This window comes from Pristis pectinata, chromosome 23 (assembly GCF_009764475.1).
Source record: "Pristis pectinata isolate sPriPec2 chromosome 23, sPriPec2.1.pri, whole genome shotgun sequence".
Lineage (NCBI taxonomy): Eukaryota > Metazoa > Chordata > Chondrichthyes > Rhinopristiformes > Pristidae > Pristis > Pristis pectinata.
The window spans coordinates 12,619,302-12,636,509 of NC_067427.1; the positions used below are offsets into that span (position 1 = coordinate 12,619,302).

The following is a 17,208-nucleotide window of genomic DNA, read 5'->3' on the forward strand; positions in this document are numbered from 1 at the left end:
CCGGTATGGGCAGCTGGCCCTGGGAAATCTTCCCTGGAGCGATTTGTCGGCTTTGTGGTTACAGTTTGAGTTTGGTCACTCCGCCACCTCTGGCTCTTACAAGTGGAACAGGAGTTTGTATCATATTGTTTTTAGAGCTTATGGAGGAAATATGAATTGGGGCAATTAGACTTAGTGTTACCCATAAAAGACTAGCTTTTATTTTACACTGTATCTTTCACAACTTCAGAATTTACAGTCAGTTTACTACTTTCATTGTTTTTTCACCCTTGGAGAGGAGTAGGCAACTCGATTTGAAGAGTGGGAACATGACGGTATTAGGATTTCAATATTATGCCCTTATGTTTTCAGGAGGACGAGGGCTGCAGATTCTGAATGTACAAGAAGAAAATGCTGGTCGCTACAGCTGTGTTGTGACTAATATAGCTGGTGAGGCTGTGAAGGATTACGAGCTCAAAGTCTTCAGTAAGTTTTTACTGACAAGTTGTATCTTCTAAATACTGTTCGAAGCAGGTCTCACAAGGAAAATCAGTGAGATATTAGAAATAAGTGTGAATTTGTTTTATTTTCCCTTGAACATTTATGCTTATTAATTCTGAAAGTATTGGAAAGGGGGTAAAGTTCTGTTTGACTAAACTGCTGGAAGTGGAAGGACATCTAATGAAACATTTTGGACTGAATCCAAACACAGCCGAAAACACAAAACGATGGTAAAACACCTCAGACCTCCAAAGGGGATCTGTGCCAATTTGTGTTTGAGAAAGGACTGAGGGATGTTGAGGCAGGGGAGGACAGGTGGGAGGAAACATGGTGAACTTTCAAAAGTGGATGAGAAGAAATGGATGGGCTTTTCCTGGTTCACCTTTATTTTCTTGTCCTCAGAATATAAAGGGAAGTCAGACTAATGTCCAGTCACGGCAGTTTTTTTTCCATTTGAAATATCAGTGTGTCAGTGTAAATGCACCACTGCCATAAGATGGCTCCTCCTAAGTTTTCCTCCTCTACAATGCTTGCAGAATTGGGCATGGTTAATTTGATTTTTCACCTCCCTCTTTGTATCCTGCCAATAATGTGAATCAGAAGATCAGGGATTTTGGAAAGAAAAGGGCTGTCTTTTGTTTAGTCACCCTCATTCAAGTACAGGTGCTCCCCAGCCTACGAATGCCCGAATTATGTACAGCCCGTACATCCGGACGAGAGTTAGGGAGACCGGCGGGATGGATTTGTCGGCTGCTGCGGTGCTGTAGGTATCTTCTGCCATGTGGAATTGTGGTTCACAGCTGCAGTTCCGACTTGCGAACTGTCCCGGTTACAAACAGTTTACAAGAACAGAACTTTGCCGTAACCTGGGGAGGACCTGTAGTTTGTCAGATGACTGGTTACTAGACCCCTTGTCACAGCCCATATGCCACATCTATAAGCTGTTTAAATGAGTAGATTGGGATCTTGTTGTTTTATTGATGCTATTTGGGTTGGACGTCCAGTTGCAGCTCTGGTTGGGCACATTCCATGAGGTTTTATCACCCAGCCTCCTGCTTCTAACAATCCCAAACCACCAACCTCCAACCTCCAACCTCACCGATCCCCTCCCCCTCCTGGTGCTCCATCTTCCTATGCCATTTAGAAATTGAATAGATTCATAACCATTAAATGTTTGGATGTTTCTTCACTTTACAGCTTTCTTTGCCATGGCCAAAAGTTTTATAACACATAAATAGAAGTGTTTTCTCACAGCAAAACTCTAAAGGTTAGTCCTTAATTCCTGGAGAACTCCAGAGGGATTGCAAACTCACCTGGACATATATTGGAAAGGGAACTCGATGAGCTAGGAGCAGTCCGTACCAGCCAGATAGGAAATAAAAACCTAAATCTTATTTTGGTACAGAACTTGTCATCCTCAACAAGACAGATAATTTTCTTAAAATTCCTTTGTATCAGTTCCTCCACAGATTGTGAAGGATGATCAGACAGTGAGAAATTTTCGTGTAACTCAGGTCAAGACCAAGGTGAATACCTCACTAACCCTGGCATGTGAATCCTGGGCTGTGCCACCTCCTGCTCTTCGCTGGTATAAAGATGGTCAGGTAACAGCCATGAGCGAACATAATGCAGAATTTTGTGTTTTTCTTTCACTGATTTTCATGCTTAGAATGAGTGACAAAAAGTCACCTGTAGACAACTTTGGCAACTGATAAAATCACCGTTTTTGACAAAAATTTGCAACAGGGTTCTCTCAAGCTGAAATCCAAGAGCTTGAGGATCTTCAGAAGAGTGGGTCATGCAGTGTAGGTTTATCAACATTTCTTGCCTATAATCTGAGTCAAATTACCCAGGAGAAGAATCTTTCAGTGGATAATATTCCATTTTTTTCTTGTAAGAATAAGGCTTTTCTTTTTATTCCCCCATTATTCAAGATAGCTAACATATCCTGCCACCTTTGCTCCCACTGAGCATATCTGTGAAGCTTGATATGGGAGCCATGAATAGGCTTATCCTTGCCACAGTCACTACTGTGTTGGGCTCACTTAGATTTAAGAAAATAAGGGTTGAAAATTATGTGCATATGCGTGAGTAAGACTTATTTGAAAACGGTGTTTCAAAATCAAGATCCCAAACTTGGCACAAAACTCATGAGCAGCAGTTATACATGTCCTCCAATATGCTTCTGAGAACTGGACAACCAACACCTGGAACTTCTAGTCACTGTAAAGATACAACCAATGCTGACTCTGCAAAATCCTCCAAATCCAATGGAAGAATAAGTGAACCAATGTGTGTCGCACTGAGACCCAGGCAACACTCAGTCGGCTTCACATGCCCAACACCAGACTCCCAAAGCAGACACTTTATTCTAAGCTCCGTCCTGGGAAGAGATCACGAGGCAGTAAGAGGAAAATATTCAAGGATGTGCTCAATGCCTCCATAAACAGTTGCTGTATTTCCACTGACTCCCTGGCTCATGACTGCTTAGAGAAGGAGAATGAGTGACGGTATTGAAAACATCATTCATGCACAAAACCCCAGTGTAAACACCTCAAAAACTACCCACTCCCTTGCCCGTCAGGCACTTCCTGCCTCAGCTATAGTAGAGTCTGCGGGTCCCACATTAGTCTTACTGGTCACCTCAAAACCGATAGAACTGGAGTGGAAGCAATTCATCTTCTGTGCTGAAGGATCACCTAAGAAGTCAAGAGGATTTGAAACCAGAAAAATAAGAGAGGAAGATGAATGGTTGATGTGAGAAGTCATATTTTACCTTGACTGCAGACCCTGACATTGAATATTAATGGCACCTTTCTTCTGTAGAGCCACTAATTTATCAATACCCCCTTGCAGCCTTCTTTGCTCCTTGGAATTCATTGCGATCCATCATATTTCTCCTCATCTAAAACCAAATCATTCCTTGTTCCAAAAAACAAACTGGTGGAGGAACTGAACGGGTCAGGCAGCATCTATGGAGGGAAATGGACAGTCGATGTTTTGGGTTGAGACCCTTCATCTGGACACTGTTCCTCTCTAGATCTCTTATGGATATGGTGTTGCTGTGGTAGTTGTTACAGGACTAATAATCTGGACAGCTGGTCTACACTCCAGAGGCGTGAGTCCAAATCCCACCATATCAGCTGTGGAATTTATGTATAGTTCGTCATCAAGAATATTTTTTGAAAACAGCTCATTCTTATTGATGACCACAAAATTACTCAATGTCATTAGTTTCAGTTATGTCCTTAAGCAGAGGAAATCTGCTATCCTTTAATGAGCCTAGCTCATATGTGACTCCAGATCCATGTAGTTGGCTGTTAGATGGTCTCTGAAATGCCCCAGCAAGCATTCAGTTCAAGGACAATTAGGAATGCGTAATAAATGCTGGAATTGCCAGCTAAACCCAGATCCCAAAAATTGAATGAATGAAATAAACTCTTTGTTAAACCTGATAAGCAGGTATTTTTAGTTATTTGTGCATAGTGCTATGGGTTTTGCTGGTTATTGAAGATGTCCTATCCTAAATGGAAATTCCAGGAATGTCTGGAGATAAGCACCAGTCGTTGAAGGAATGTGGGCAATAAGTAGAACATAGAACATAGAAAAACTACAGCACAATTCAGGCCCTTCGGCCCACAAAGCTGTGCCATACATGTCCCTACCCTAGAAATTACTAGGCTTACCCATAGCCCTCTATTTTACTCAGCTCCATGTACCTATCTAACAGTCTCTTGAAAGACCCTGTCGTATCAGCCTCCACCACCGTTTCTGGCAGCCCATTCCACGCACTCACCACTCTCTGAGTAAAAAAACTTACCCCTGACATCTCCTCTATACCTACTCCCCAGCACCTTAAACATATGTCCTCTGGTGGCCACCAATTCAGCCCTGGGGAAAAACCTCTATCTACCCTATCAATACCTCTCATCATCTTATACACCTCTATCAGGTCCCCCCTCATCCTCCATCTCTCCAAGGAGGAAAGGCCGAGTTCCCTCAACCTGCTTTCATGAGGCATGCTCCGCATTCCAGGCAGCATCCTCTGCACCCTCTCTATGGCTTCCACATCTTTCCTGTAGTGAGGCGACTAGAACTGAGCACAATACTCCAAGTGGGGTCTGACCAGGGGAGAATTTCCTTCTCCCCTCTAACCTCCAATGGCTAGCGGCAGCTCAAAGGGAAAATTGGGTTAAAGTTCTACTTGCATCCACTGTGGCTTCTTACTGTACTGTAAGTGCTCAATCAATGAATTTATCAGGGATCCATGGAAGGAAGGTGCCAGTGTGTGGAGATTAATGTTACCATTACCTCTTATTCCAGTTGTTGGCAGGGACTGAACATCTCCAAATTCTTGATGAAGGACACATTCTCCAAATCAAACACACAAAGGTGTCGGATACAGGACGTTACACCTGCGTGGCCACAAATATTGCAGGAGAAGATGAGAAGGACTTTCATGTCAACATTCAAGGTTAGCAGTCATTCTGAAGGCAGCAGTCAGCGCCAGCAGTGACGTGTTTCCTTGCAGCCCTGTCTTCTCTGCTGTTTTTTTTTGCTCCCAGTTTCAGCCTGTCTGTACCCCTCTGCACAGTTCCAGTCTGCACAGTAATACTCAGTGCAGTTTCAGGTTTGCCACAAAAAGCCACATGACTAGTACTGGGTTACAAATGGTGTTACAAAGGAATTGTGAACTTGCCTTGGACCATGAGAAACTCAGGACAGGGCTGGTTCTGTCTTAATACTTTAAATGTGTGGAACTGTATTACAGTACAAAATAGATTGATTATCTTTCTTCCAACACACTGCAGTGCCTCCCATCTTCCAGAAGGTGCACGGAGTGAACGCTGCCTGGGAGGTGATACTTCAGGAAGATGAAGTTGAGGATATTGTGGAACGCCGGGAAGTGATTGTGAATAATCCAGTTTCCCTTTACTGCGAGACAAATGCCATCCCACCACCCAAACTCTCCTGGTACAAGGATGGTAAAGCTCTCTCTGCCACAGATGATATCGTAATTCTTCCAGGTATAGTTGCTTTCTCCTAGAAGGAGTCTGTTGCTTCTCCAGACTGCTTTACTGAGCTGTTCATTTTGACACATGGTTTCCACTTTACAGAATGAAAGACCCCAAGAGAGCCATGTGCCATTTTGCATTGTAGACCAATCCCCAAGATAAATAACATTATTGCAACACATTATTCTGGATAGAAGCATTGCCCTCAACATTCAAAACAAATTTAGGAGGGTGGTGAAGTCCTTTTGAGAAACCACCACCTGGAACATAATTTGAATGGAGTTATTTTAAGGATGGCAGTTTGCAGGCAGCAACGGAGTTGGGTTAAGATTCACTCCCTGAAGCTTGTTTGAAAGCCAGCTCAGATTGGTCAGGTAAAAAATTTTCTCTTCCTACTGCTGCAAAAACAAATTAAATGGGTTTGTACAGTTTTAATGAACTTCAGAGTGGGAATGAACTAATGCCTCAGAGATACTAAAGGAAAGGTTTTCCGTTTCTGTGCTTTCTGTTCTTATTTTGAAATTGTTTCACCCGTGCGAAGTGGACAGAAAATCCTAGTCTATCTAGCTTCCTGGTAGCTTATGAGTGACAAATAGAACATCTCCTCTTTCAGTCAGGGGACAAAGGGTAGTTGTTGGGCTAGCGCTACATATTGATGTGATGGGCAGTCTTCCAAAATTAGGGTTACGATTGAGACCAGAGGGTAGCCAGGCCATATTATACATGACTTGAAAGAGTTTGGGGCTGTTGCTGGGAACAAAAGATGTGTAAATGTTCCATTTTGGGCACTTTGACACAAATATAATTTTGCCTCATTAAATTTTATAAAACCTGATGCCAAGATGCTGACTGTTAATCCTAGAACACCCTAGCATGGAAATGTATCCTTGAATGCACAGTGTAATGGCAGCTGTGTATTCTACTCTGCTTCCCAAATTTCAGACACAGTCATCAAGTATTGCACATTCAGCACAAGGAACTGAGGACAATTTTTTACCCTCTTAACTTCTGGCAGCCAGTCATCAGAACACTGTTGCACCCACTGCCATCTGATCATTGGTTCCTATCCTACAGCACTTTGGTCTCATGAAATACTGAAAGGCTAAGTTATCATCATATCGTGAAATAGACCAGCTTTTAGGCTGTAGATGGTATTAAGTTGTTAAGGCAGTTAAAGTAAATTTATCTTGCTTTAGTTAAGTTGAATGCCAAATGGCAGGGAGCATTCCAGTGTTCTGTGTTTATTATGGATCTTCTGAGTGTATGCATATACATGGCTCATGCATTAGGACACAAGGTTGTCATTTCAGGAGCTTAACAGAAGAAACTGGGATGTTAAAAACCTCTTTAAGCCAACGCTTTACATTTTACATTCTTATGCACGCTGTGCAGCCTATGTCTGATTACTCTACTCCCGGCTGTAATACTTCCTGACTTGTAGATTGACAGGATGTGCAGTCAGGATCCTACATGAATTCCAAACGGACTTTGTGAAAAATAGGATAATTGTCAGCTGCAGGCTGCACAGCGAAGACTTATGGCAAATTCTCTCATGGAACAATTGTCACTCCAGATCGTCATGCAATTGATGAAGGAATAGTGGCACTTTCTGAGCTCTCAATCATTGTACCAACATTGAACAATTAAAATAAAAAGTTACTCATTAAAGGGAGACTGTCATTCTTGCCAAGTGGAAGAATAACAGGAAAAGCATTATTTTCATCATCTGTAAGAATCATCGTGGTTTTGATGTATTAGGATGCCCCACTGTTCAACAAAGATCAGATTGCTTAACCAATAGATGTGGTGGGCCCCTGAGTCAGGCCAGGAAGTCTAAAGTTACATAGCGAGTTAGTTTAACATTATTGGTAGGGATCAGGGAAGGGTGTATTGTAATTTAACTCCATGTCCTTGTCATGCGTGAGGTGAAAATCAGCCAGGACTCTCAATCCCATTTGTTTTCTGGTGACTCCAGCTGGAAAGTACGTTGCAGGACGTTGGCTCCTAATTGGAACACTTGGCTGCCAGAATCGAATAGCCTGCTAATGCTCATCAAGATGAAATTCTGACCCCATGGGCATACCATCTCTCACTCTGGCAATTTTCATCACTGTGACATCAAAGCTGGCCTCTCTTGAACTTATCTCCATAAACTTGAGGTCATCCCCTATGCTAACAAGTCATGTCTTGAGATGTTTTGCTGCATTAAAGGCTCATTATAAATACAAGTTGTTTTATGACTTCACACAGAGGACTTTCACTTTTGGCAGCTATGACAACATAATCACAGATTGGGTCAGTGATGTTGGCGGGGGGGGGGGGGTAGAAAAAGAGGTTTGCCAACCATTTCCTTTTAATTAAACTCTTGCCTCTTCAGAAGGGTCATGGAAAATGACACACTGAATTGCAAAAAAGGCAAGAAACACTTCCACTAGCAGAACAACTGCGAACAATATCAGAAGATTGGGCTTTCATTTGATAAAGCTAGCCTTTAGAGAATAGACCCAGTGTAAATTTATCAGTGAGGAGGAGCATCAGTCCGAAACATTAGAGCAATAGTTGATTGCCCTTACAGAAATTAGCGGTGAAACCCGAGACTCCAGATCACCAAGTATTCCCTTTCTAACTCGTCTTTAAGATGGTTCCCACAGATCCTTCTTTGTCATTAAGGGCATATTCTTTGAAAAGAGTTTTTCAAACAGTTAGCTAAAACTTGAACTTTAACCCCTTACTAGGAAGCCATATCCTGCAGATCCCCAGGATGCGTGTAGACGATGCTGGGAGATATACCTGCCAGGCTGTCAATGAAGTTGGAGAGGACCAGCTCCACTATGAGCTTGTTGTCCTTGGTGAGTATTCAAATGTAAAGGGTCCAATGATATCCTGCTGAATCTATGAGAGAATTGAGTGTGTGCTGTTGTTTTGGCAGATGTTTAAGTGTGGCCTCCCATTATAATCTTAAACTTTGACCAATTGACGATAATTTAGGCAGCTCCATTCCATGCTCTTGCCTCTTTACTTTTCATTCTCCCTCCCTGGGGGATAAAGGATTGTACCAGGGTAGACAAATAAATGCACTGCATTCTGCCCTATGATGTCCCACTTGATTATCTCCCTCTGTTTCCTCATCTAAATCTGTCACCATTCCCCTCTATTCCCTTTGCCCAGCTTCCCCTTAAATGTATCAGTACTATTTACTTCAACCACGTCCTTTAATAGCCAGTTTCACATTCTTCTCATTCTTTGGGTGAGTTTCTTCTAATTTCATATTCTCATGCCGATCTTCCTTTTTCTTGACGCATCTGTAAGATATTTCATCAAATAGTTTTCTCTTTGATCATTTAATTTTGTTGTTCCTCTTTGCCTTCTTGATTTTTTTTACTTCTATTCCCTTTGTGTTCTCTCTTATCATGCACTCTGCTGCCTGTGTGCTTAATGGATGTCTCTTTCATTTCTGATTTCCAGTGTCCTCAGTTTGTTCCTTTTATCAGCACTTTGTCAGAGGCTGTGTCTGATGCAATGCGCACTGCTGCCTGGCTGAGATTTCTAGACGCTGAGCTATGTAATATCACTCAGACTTATTAAATTCAGTGAACCAGTAAATGAATCAGTGAGCAAGTGTCTTGCTGCAGACTGCCCTACAAGCCAGGTACTGCAGACTGTGGATCCATCCAAAAGGGGCAGACTTTTTGTGAGATTTCAGCATGCTCATCGTAATAATAAACATACATTTTAAAACATGTAACATTTGAAAATTTCAGGATTTGCTTCATTGATATTAAATCATTACAATCAAAACATCTTTCATTAAAATTTAATCAAACCTTCCTTCTTATTCCTATTCCTTTTCTAACCTTATCTCTTGCTTTGTCTTGTTGCTAACATTTTTCACCTTTTAATTCCTTCCCCATTATGGCAATATATTTTGTCTTTCCTCAGCTCCCAGCATCAACTCACAGCATTTAAAATACTTGACAGATTAATGTCCAGCCTCAAAGGCGTCGATTTTCACCCAATCAAATGCAAAAGGCTGTAAGATCTAATAAAGTTTATCTTAGATTGTGTCTTTTTTTTATTGAGAAGCCATGACGTAAAGTTTAGTAAGGATAAAAGAAGAGACAAGGTCAGTCAAAATTAATGATTGGTTTAGGTTTTCATTATCCTAAAAAGATACCGAGTAAAAATTACTATAATCATTGGGAGCAATTTTAACAAAGCTCACAGAATATTGCTCTTTCTTGAAATCGGTGGTTTGGGTATAAATTAAGCATTTTACCAATTCTGAGAGTTTGGTCAAGATTGTCTTTATTCAGTTGTAGGATTTAGTTAAACACCCCTTCTGAGTGTGTAAAGGTGTGTCATGGTACTTGGTGCAAAGACTTGAAGAACTGCTTTATGAAGCAGGAAGGTTTTCTGTTTGAACTCTTACGTAGTTTGGAAACTAGCCACAGTGAAAGAGCTCCACTTTGTAATAAGCACAGCCACAGAGACCATGACCCAAGAAACTGAAGATACATCTCTAAAACCAAACTGGCAGGAGACCAAAATTCAGAAACTTAAACAGCTGGGAAAGTACTGCCTAGTCATCACTAAATGCATCAATCATAACACCAGGTAAGTCTGGAGCAGTAGAAGGCTTTTACATTTGCACAGTTGTTGTCCAGGTTGCTTATTTTCATGCATCACCTTGTTTTCTCAGCTTAATTTTTTTATTATATTTTTCAACTGTGCAGCTAAAGTTTGAATAATAAATTATAGCAATAAGATAAAGAAAATTATAAGATTAGAAGAGGAATAGGAATAAGAAGAAGGTTTGATGAAATGTTTGGTATTTTTATTGAAAGATGTCTTGATTTTTAAGGATTTTGTGTTAATGAACAAAATCCTGAAATTCTCAACCATTATATGATGTAAGATTTGTGTTTATCATTAGCATAGGCATGCCCCCTTTTGAATGTTTGCACATCAGTAGATTCGCAGGTACATTTGACAGATATAATCTGTAACATCCTGTATAGGCAGAACCTCAGCACTGTCCTCCCCCCAACCAAACAGTGATTACAAATAATCCTTGACAGTCCTAACCTGAGAGTTGGCCTTTGCTCTTGTCACCATCTTGTCTCTAGGTCAAAACATTGTAGATTCAGATGCCACCCGTCAGGGCTTGAGTCCGTATCCAGATCAGATATTCCAACATCTATTTTTGGTTGATTCCACCCTAACTTTCATGATTCGTGTGCCCTGATCTCTTTCTAAAAAACTGTTTTTTGCCTAATTATTATCATTGTGGATGTAACCAGAACCCCAAAATATTTCAGCCATGTTTTTACTTTACTGTCTTAATTATGGGTTTAACATGAAGTCAATCTCACGGTCTGGGAAAATCCTCAGATTTGTTTCCATTTCCTTGATATAACTTTGCTAGAATAATGTGGGGAAATTCCAAGTACATCTGAGGAATTTCCTGGCTGTTGTAGCAGTGTGGACAACTTGACTGATAGGAAAGCTGTGGGGCTCCTCTCTCAGTGAGTGAGAGATATGGACCAGATCCAGGATAAACATTTATCTGGAATCAGAATGGGTCTGTATTAAGGTTTATTTCAAAGGGGAGCTATGGATCATTGCAATAGTTAACCAATTGCACTATTATTGAGAATTCATGAAGTCAGATGGAATTCTTTGTTTACTTATCAACTTAAGGTTGCAGTAAGCAAGAAGCAGCATAAATCCAAGGAGCCCAAAAGAATCTTACTAAAGTATGTTGCACAGTGGGTGATAAAGTTATTCACAGTTTAGAAAGTTATTTATCTAGCTATGTAAGGTGTCATGAAGACTTTGATGCTGACAGAAAAGAGAACTGCAGATGTTCGACATAATATTTTGGGGGACTTGCTGCTAATAATTCATCTCTGAATAACATCAGGGGTCAGGAAGTAGAATTGGTTTATTATTTTCACCTGTAGCGGGATACAGTGAAAAACTTGTCTTGCATACTGTTTGTACAAATCAATTCATTACACAGTGCATTGAGGTAGTACCAGGTAAAACCATAACAGATTGGAGAGTAAAGTGCAACAGCTACAGAGAAAGTGCAGTGCAGGTAGACAAAAAGGTACAAGGTCATAACAAGATACATTATGAGGTCAAGAGTCTATCTTATCGTACTAGGGAACCATTTAATAGTCTTATAACAGCAGGGTAGTAGCTGTCCTTGAGCCTGGTGGTATGTACTTTCAGGCTTTTGTATCTTCTACCTGATGGGAGAAGGGAGAAGAGATAATATCCGGGGTGGGTGGGGTCTTTGATAATGTTGGATGTTTTACTGAGGCAGTAAGAAGTGTAGACAGAGTCCAGGGAGGGGCGGCTGGTTTCTGTCATGTGCTGACTTCATTCATGACCAGGAGGCAAAGAACTGAACAAAGCATTTTTAAGCTGAAAAGTGTTGAAAATATCCTTAAGTTAGAATCATTTGTGGGGCCACACTCAGGAATAGCTTCTTCCCCTCCGCCATCAGATTTCTGAACGGTCCATGCACCCATGAATACTACCTTGTTATTCCTCTTTTGCACTATTTATTTATTTTTGTAACTTATAATAATTTTTATGTCTTTATGTCTTGCACTGTACTGCTGCCGCAACACAACAAATTTCACGACGTGTGTCAGTGATAATAAACCTGATTCTGATCCTGATACTGAGTCTGCAGAGTTGGGAATTGGCTTCGGAGCAGAGGGAGGTGTTACAGTGCCATCAATGGGGGATTTGGTGGCATTGTACTTAGATTCCACTGAAGTCCTCAGAACTGACAAAAATTGCATGTACATCACCACATTACATGTTTAGCATGTGCAACAGAAGTTGAATTTATACCCCTCCTTTGATGTGTCACCCCACCTCCAGTTTGGCAATCTGTGACATTAGCCGACTGTCCAATGCAAATTTGAGGGAGCGTTCCAGAGTAAACTATGCTCAGCTGGAAATTTGTTCTTGATCAGTCGCACTAAATGCTCATAGCACCAAATGAAAATCAGAAAAACTGCAGACACTGGAAATCTCAAATAAAAGCAGAAAACACTGGAAACGCTCAGCAGGCCATCCTTCATCAGAACAAAGTGACTCCAACCTGAAACATTAACACTGTTTCTCTTTCCATTGATGCTACCTGACCTGCAGAGTGATAACAGCATTTTCTGTTTTTATTTTAGCTTATGGCACTAACTCTACTTCCAAAATAGCTGATTCCAATTTTGGCAGTGGGGTCCAGTGCCCTGCTGTTACTACATTGCATGTTCAGTGCCATAGACCACCGACCACAGATGAATTTCTAGGTAGCTGCCCTTTGGGTGAACAATTAAGGCCCTGTCTGCCTGCTGAATCAGCGACAAATGAGTCCAGGAAACTGTTAGGGAGATGAAGAGAATGCCATAGCCATGGTTGATTTCACCACTAATATGTACTATCCGCTCATTACTTTCATTGGAAGTTGTGGGACCGAGGCTGTGTGTAAACTGATGTTGTCTACAACAGTAGCTTTACTTCAGAAGTAAATCATTGGTTGTGCAAAGGCTAGGGACAACCCAAAGAAGCAAACTGCAGGTCTCTTGGAATCACCAAAAGCAAAATACTGAAAATCTGGAATAAAATAAGACATTCTGGAAATACCCAATGGTCAGGCAGCATCTGTGGAGGGAAAACCAGTGACAATGTATTGTGTGACCTTTCGTCGGAGCACCTTCCTCTCAGTAAGGCGCCTCTGCTATTGGTCCATTTTCAGATTAAGTTACAAAAAACTCCTCAGAATATTCACACTGCTTCCTCATTCCTCTTCATGCTTATAGAAACTTCTTCAGAGTTTGATCACCTCTTCAGTCTCCCTTTTCCTAGCTGATATTTCTGCTTCCTTCAGACACTCATCTGCTTAATGGACTTGGTATTCTTTTTGTACTGAAGTTGCTGCATAAGTGGACGTCATTTAATGGTGGCGCGCACACACACACACACACACACGCGCACACACACACGCACACACACACACACACACACACACACACACACACAGCAGACTGTGTTTTGCTTTGAATCAATTCTAATTCTCCTTTCTGAAAACAAAGTAGGGGTACTGGTATGGTTAAAGAGTGAATTAGGAACTAAGTGACTGTAATGATATGTCTTGCATGTTTGGAAGTCTACTTTTGCCTTGTATATTTGTGCATAATTAATTATTTGCCTGCTCTAAACTTGTCAGGAGGCACTAAAAACACATGCAGATTTAGCACACAAGCACCAATTCTGGAGTGGAAAATCTGGCCTAACCAGGAGATGAGAAAAAGATGGCCAACACACAGTGGAACATTTCAGGTGGTTCAGAGATCAAAGGCACTGGTCTTCCTGATACTGAGAGTCCTGGTGGAAGGGTCCAGAGCAGGAGGGATCTCCTGAACTGACAGTGGTGAAGGAGCCTCCCCCTCACCCTCCTGTCCCTGCATCAGCTGCCTGGCTTCATCCTCCTTACATTCCTCCAAGTGTGATCCTCTTCCCCCACTTCCTTCCCTGTCCAGAAGATGCCCATCAACAAGTATCTCCTTTCCCCTCTGTGACTTTACCTGTAATCTGTCAAATTAGGTAGTTCTTTTTGAGTCCTTACAGAGTTTCCAGAATAAATGTTAATAAATTGTAGGATAGGTTTTGGCAAACCTTCTCAGAATATATTGTGATGTGATTCAAAAGTCATCCTCAGGCTCCAGCTGTTAGTGAAAGTTGAGCATGGCTTTCAGTAGAGCGGGGAATCCTGAACAGTAGCTTCCCAGTGGGCTGGCTGGTGTTTGAAGTCATTGGCTAAAGCACCAGTCTCCAAAAGACAGGGCAGCCTCTTTAATAAAATTAACAGGCAGTTTAATTGTTACTTTGATAATGATCCTCTGGCTGGTCAATCCTTGTGTGCATATTACTACCCTGGCACTCTAAGGTAAGTACGAGCTAGACCAGTGTTCATCTCTCCAAGTCCCATCATGGTCATTGGAGACGACTCTTTTACATCTGAAATTCTGGGGAATACCCACAATGGCCCTGCCAATGTAAATCCAATTGGACAAATTGATCATTATATAAAACTACAAAAATCCGCTTTCCTATTGTTTGGAAAGCTTGCTGGTTCAGCTTCTGGCTTACCAGGACCCGGTTCTGTGCTCCCTTCAAACTCTTCAGGCACTGTTACCACGCTTTCTTTAAACTCTAGGCCCTGTTTGCCAATTCCCTTTAAACTCTCCTGCTTCTCTGGAGAATTTATTTTGCTATTGTGTAACATCTTAAAAAAAAGAATTTAAATGCATTGGTGTATTAATAGGAATATTGTCCAGTATTCCAGAAAATCCATCAATCTGGCACCACCAAAGTCCCCAGGGTGCTGGATTATCAGAGTTTTAATCTATTTCATTCATCCTGTTCATCTAATGAATTCCATTCATTCTTAATAATTCCTGGTTACAAGAATTAAATGTTATTATTTGCAACCTGTCTACTTTGTAAATCAGAACCAGCTCTTCTCACACATTCCTATTTCCCTTCTCTAGTTCCTCCTGTCATTCATGCAGAAGGGGATGAATTTGGAGAGGAACTTGCGCTGATTCTAAATGAAACAACTCAACTGCGTTGTGAGGCAAATGGGAACCCTGAACCTTCCATCTCCTGGCTCAGAGATGGCCAGCCCGTTACTACAGATCACAGACTCCAGCTTCTGGATGGTGGCAAAATTCTCCAGGTGAGGCCTCTGGAGATCAGATGAATAATTGATTGCATTGAGACATAATTGCACTGAGGAAAACAAAAAAAGATTGACAAAGTAGATGCTGAGGGACAGTTTTCTCAAGCTGGTGAATCTAGAACCATGAGCATACAAATGTGAGGTAAAGCATTTTGGGTCATCTGATATTGGCAGGACATAGGCAGTAAATTGCAGGGACCTTATTAGCATTGATGTACAGAGGGACCTTGAGGTGCAAGTTCATTAGCTCCTTGAAGATGGCAAAACAGATGGATAGGATAGCGAAGAAGGCACTTAGCTTGCTTGCCTTCATAGGCAGGGGTATTGAGTATCAGAGTTGGGACATTATTTTTCAGCTGTACAAGAAACTGGTAAGACCACACTTGGAATATTGTGTGCAGTTCTGGTCATCCCACTATAGAATGGATGTGGTAGCGCTACAAATAGTGCAGAAGGGATTCATCAGGATGTCCCCTGGAATGGAGGGCTTAAGTTACAAGGAGACATTGGACAGGCTGGGATTGTTATCACTGGAGTGGAGGAGGCTGAGAGGTGACCTTTTGAAGGTTTGTAAAATTATGAGGAGCATAGGTAGATAGTCACAATCTTTTTCCAAGGACAGAGAAGTCTAAAATGAGAGGACGTAAGTTTTTAGATGAGAAGGGAAATACTTCAAAGAGATTTGAGGGGCAAGTTTATCATACAGAGGGTGGTGGGTATATGGAACAAACTGCCAGAGGAAGTGGTAGAGGCTGGTACAATTACAATGTTTAAAAAACATTTAGATAGGTACATGGATAGGTTATGATACATAGTTGGGTAGATACGTAGGAAAGGTTTAGAGGGATATGAGCCAAATGCTGGAAAATGGGATTAGTGGAGATAGGCATCTCAGTTAGCATGGATGATTTGGGCTGAAGGGCCTGTTTCCATGCCGTACAACTCTATGGCGCTATGACTCTACTCTCAGATTAACCGTTTGCCATTTAGAACTGAGCTGGGATGAAATTTTTGCACTCAGAGCTGTACATTTTTGAGATTCTCTGCCCCAGAGGACTGGCTGCTCTGCTTGTGAATATATTCAACACTGAGGTCGATAGGTTTTCCAACACTAAAGAAGTCATGGGGATTGAGCAGGAAAGTGGATTTGTGGTACAGGATTTGCAGAGGTCTCACTGAATGGCAGATCAAGCTGGAAGGGCTGTACAGCCTACTCCTGATTTGTATGTTCTTACAGGGAATATGAATATATTTGTTGGAATTAAATCCAGTGAGTGGCTTCCTAGTTCTGGAGGAACCACCATTCCATCTTCTGCTGAGTTATCTTCTGATTGGGGTTGATTGACATGTTGCTTTTCATGCTTCTTCTGTAGATTCACTCCGTGCAGTTATCTGACACAGGTGGCTATCTCTGTATTGCTGAAAACCCAGCGGGAACAACAGAGAGGCTTTTCAGCCTCCGTGTTCAAGGTAATGATCTCTGCTTTTTGAGAACCTGCTCTACAGCTCTTACGACATTTGAGTCCTCAGTGGCGGTGGTTAGGGTGAGGGAGGGGAAGGGGGATGCTATCAATATCAGGGACTTGCCATAATGTTATGCTTTTAACATAGAAAACAATCTCAAAATATTTTTCAAAGTTACAGGGAAAAACCTGGACACAAAGCCAAAGTGGAGAAGTTTCAGGAGTGTATTTAACATAGAAATATTTAATCAATTACATCATTTTGGGGAATTGGGTTTTCCCATTGCAATGCAGTAGGCCCAGATGTGCAGAGTATTTGTGAAAAGCTTTTCATCTGATATTTTTCACCTCTAGTTTTCCTCATCTCTGCTTTCCAGAATCTTTTTTCCCTGACTGTATTGATTTTATTAATCCCATGCTGGTGACAGGTCCTCTGAACTTCCTGCGTCTTTAATGTACCAAGATCAGGGCTTAATTCACCATCTCCTGC

General features: G+C 41.5%; 1 protein-coding gene across 1 annotated transcript in view; it reads left to right on the forward strand.

Annotated features, from left to right (window-relative positions):
- LOC127582286 (hemicentin-1-like) overlaps positions 1 to 17,208 on the forward strand; it is a 260,770-nt gene that overhangs the window by 155,329 nt on the left and 88,233 nt on the right. The window contains 7 exon segments of the mRNA XM_052037463.1: positions 352 to 465; positions 1,939 to 2,084; positions 4,804 to 4,954; positions 5,292 to 5,507; positions 8,231 to 8,344; positions 15,065 to 15,252; positions 16,629 to 16,725. Coding sequence (XP_051893423.1) covers positions 352 to 465; positions 1,939 to 2,084; positions 4,804 to 4,954; positions 5,292 to 5,507; positions 8,231 to 8,344; positions 15,065 to 15,252; positions 16,629 to 16,725 — 1,026 coding nt within the window.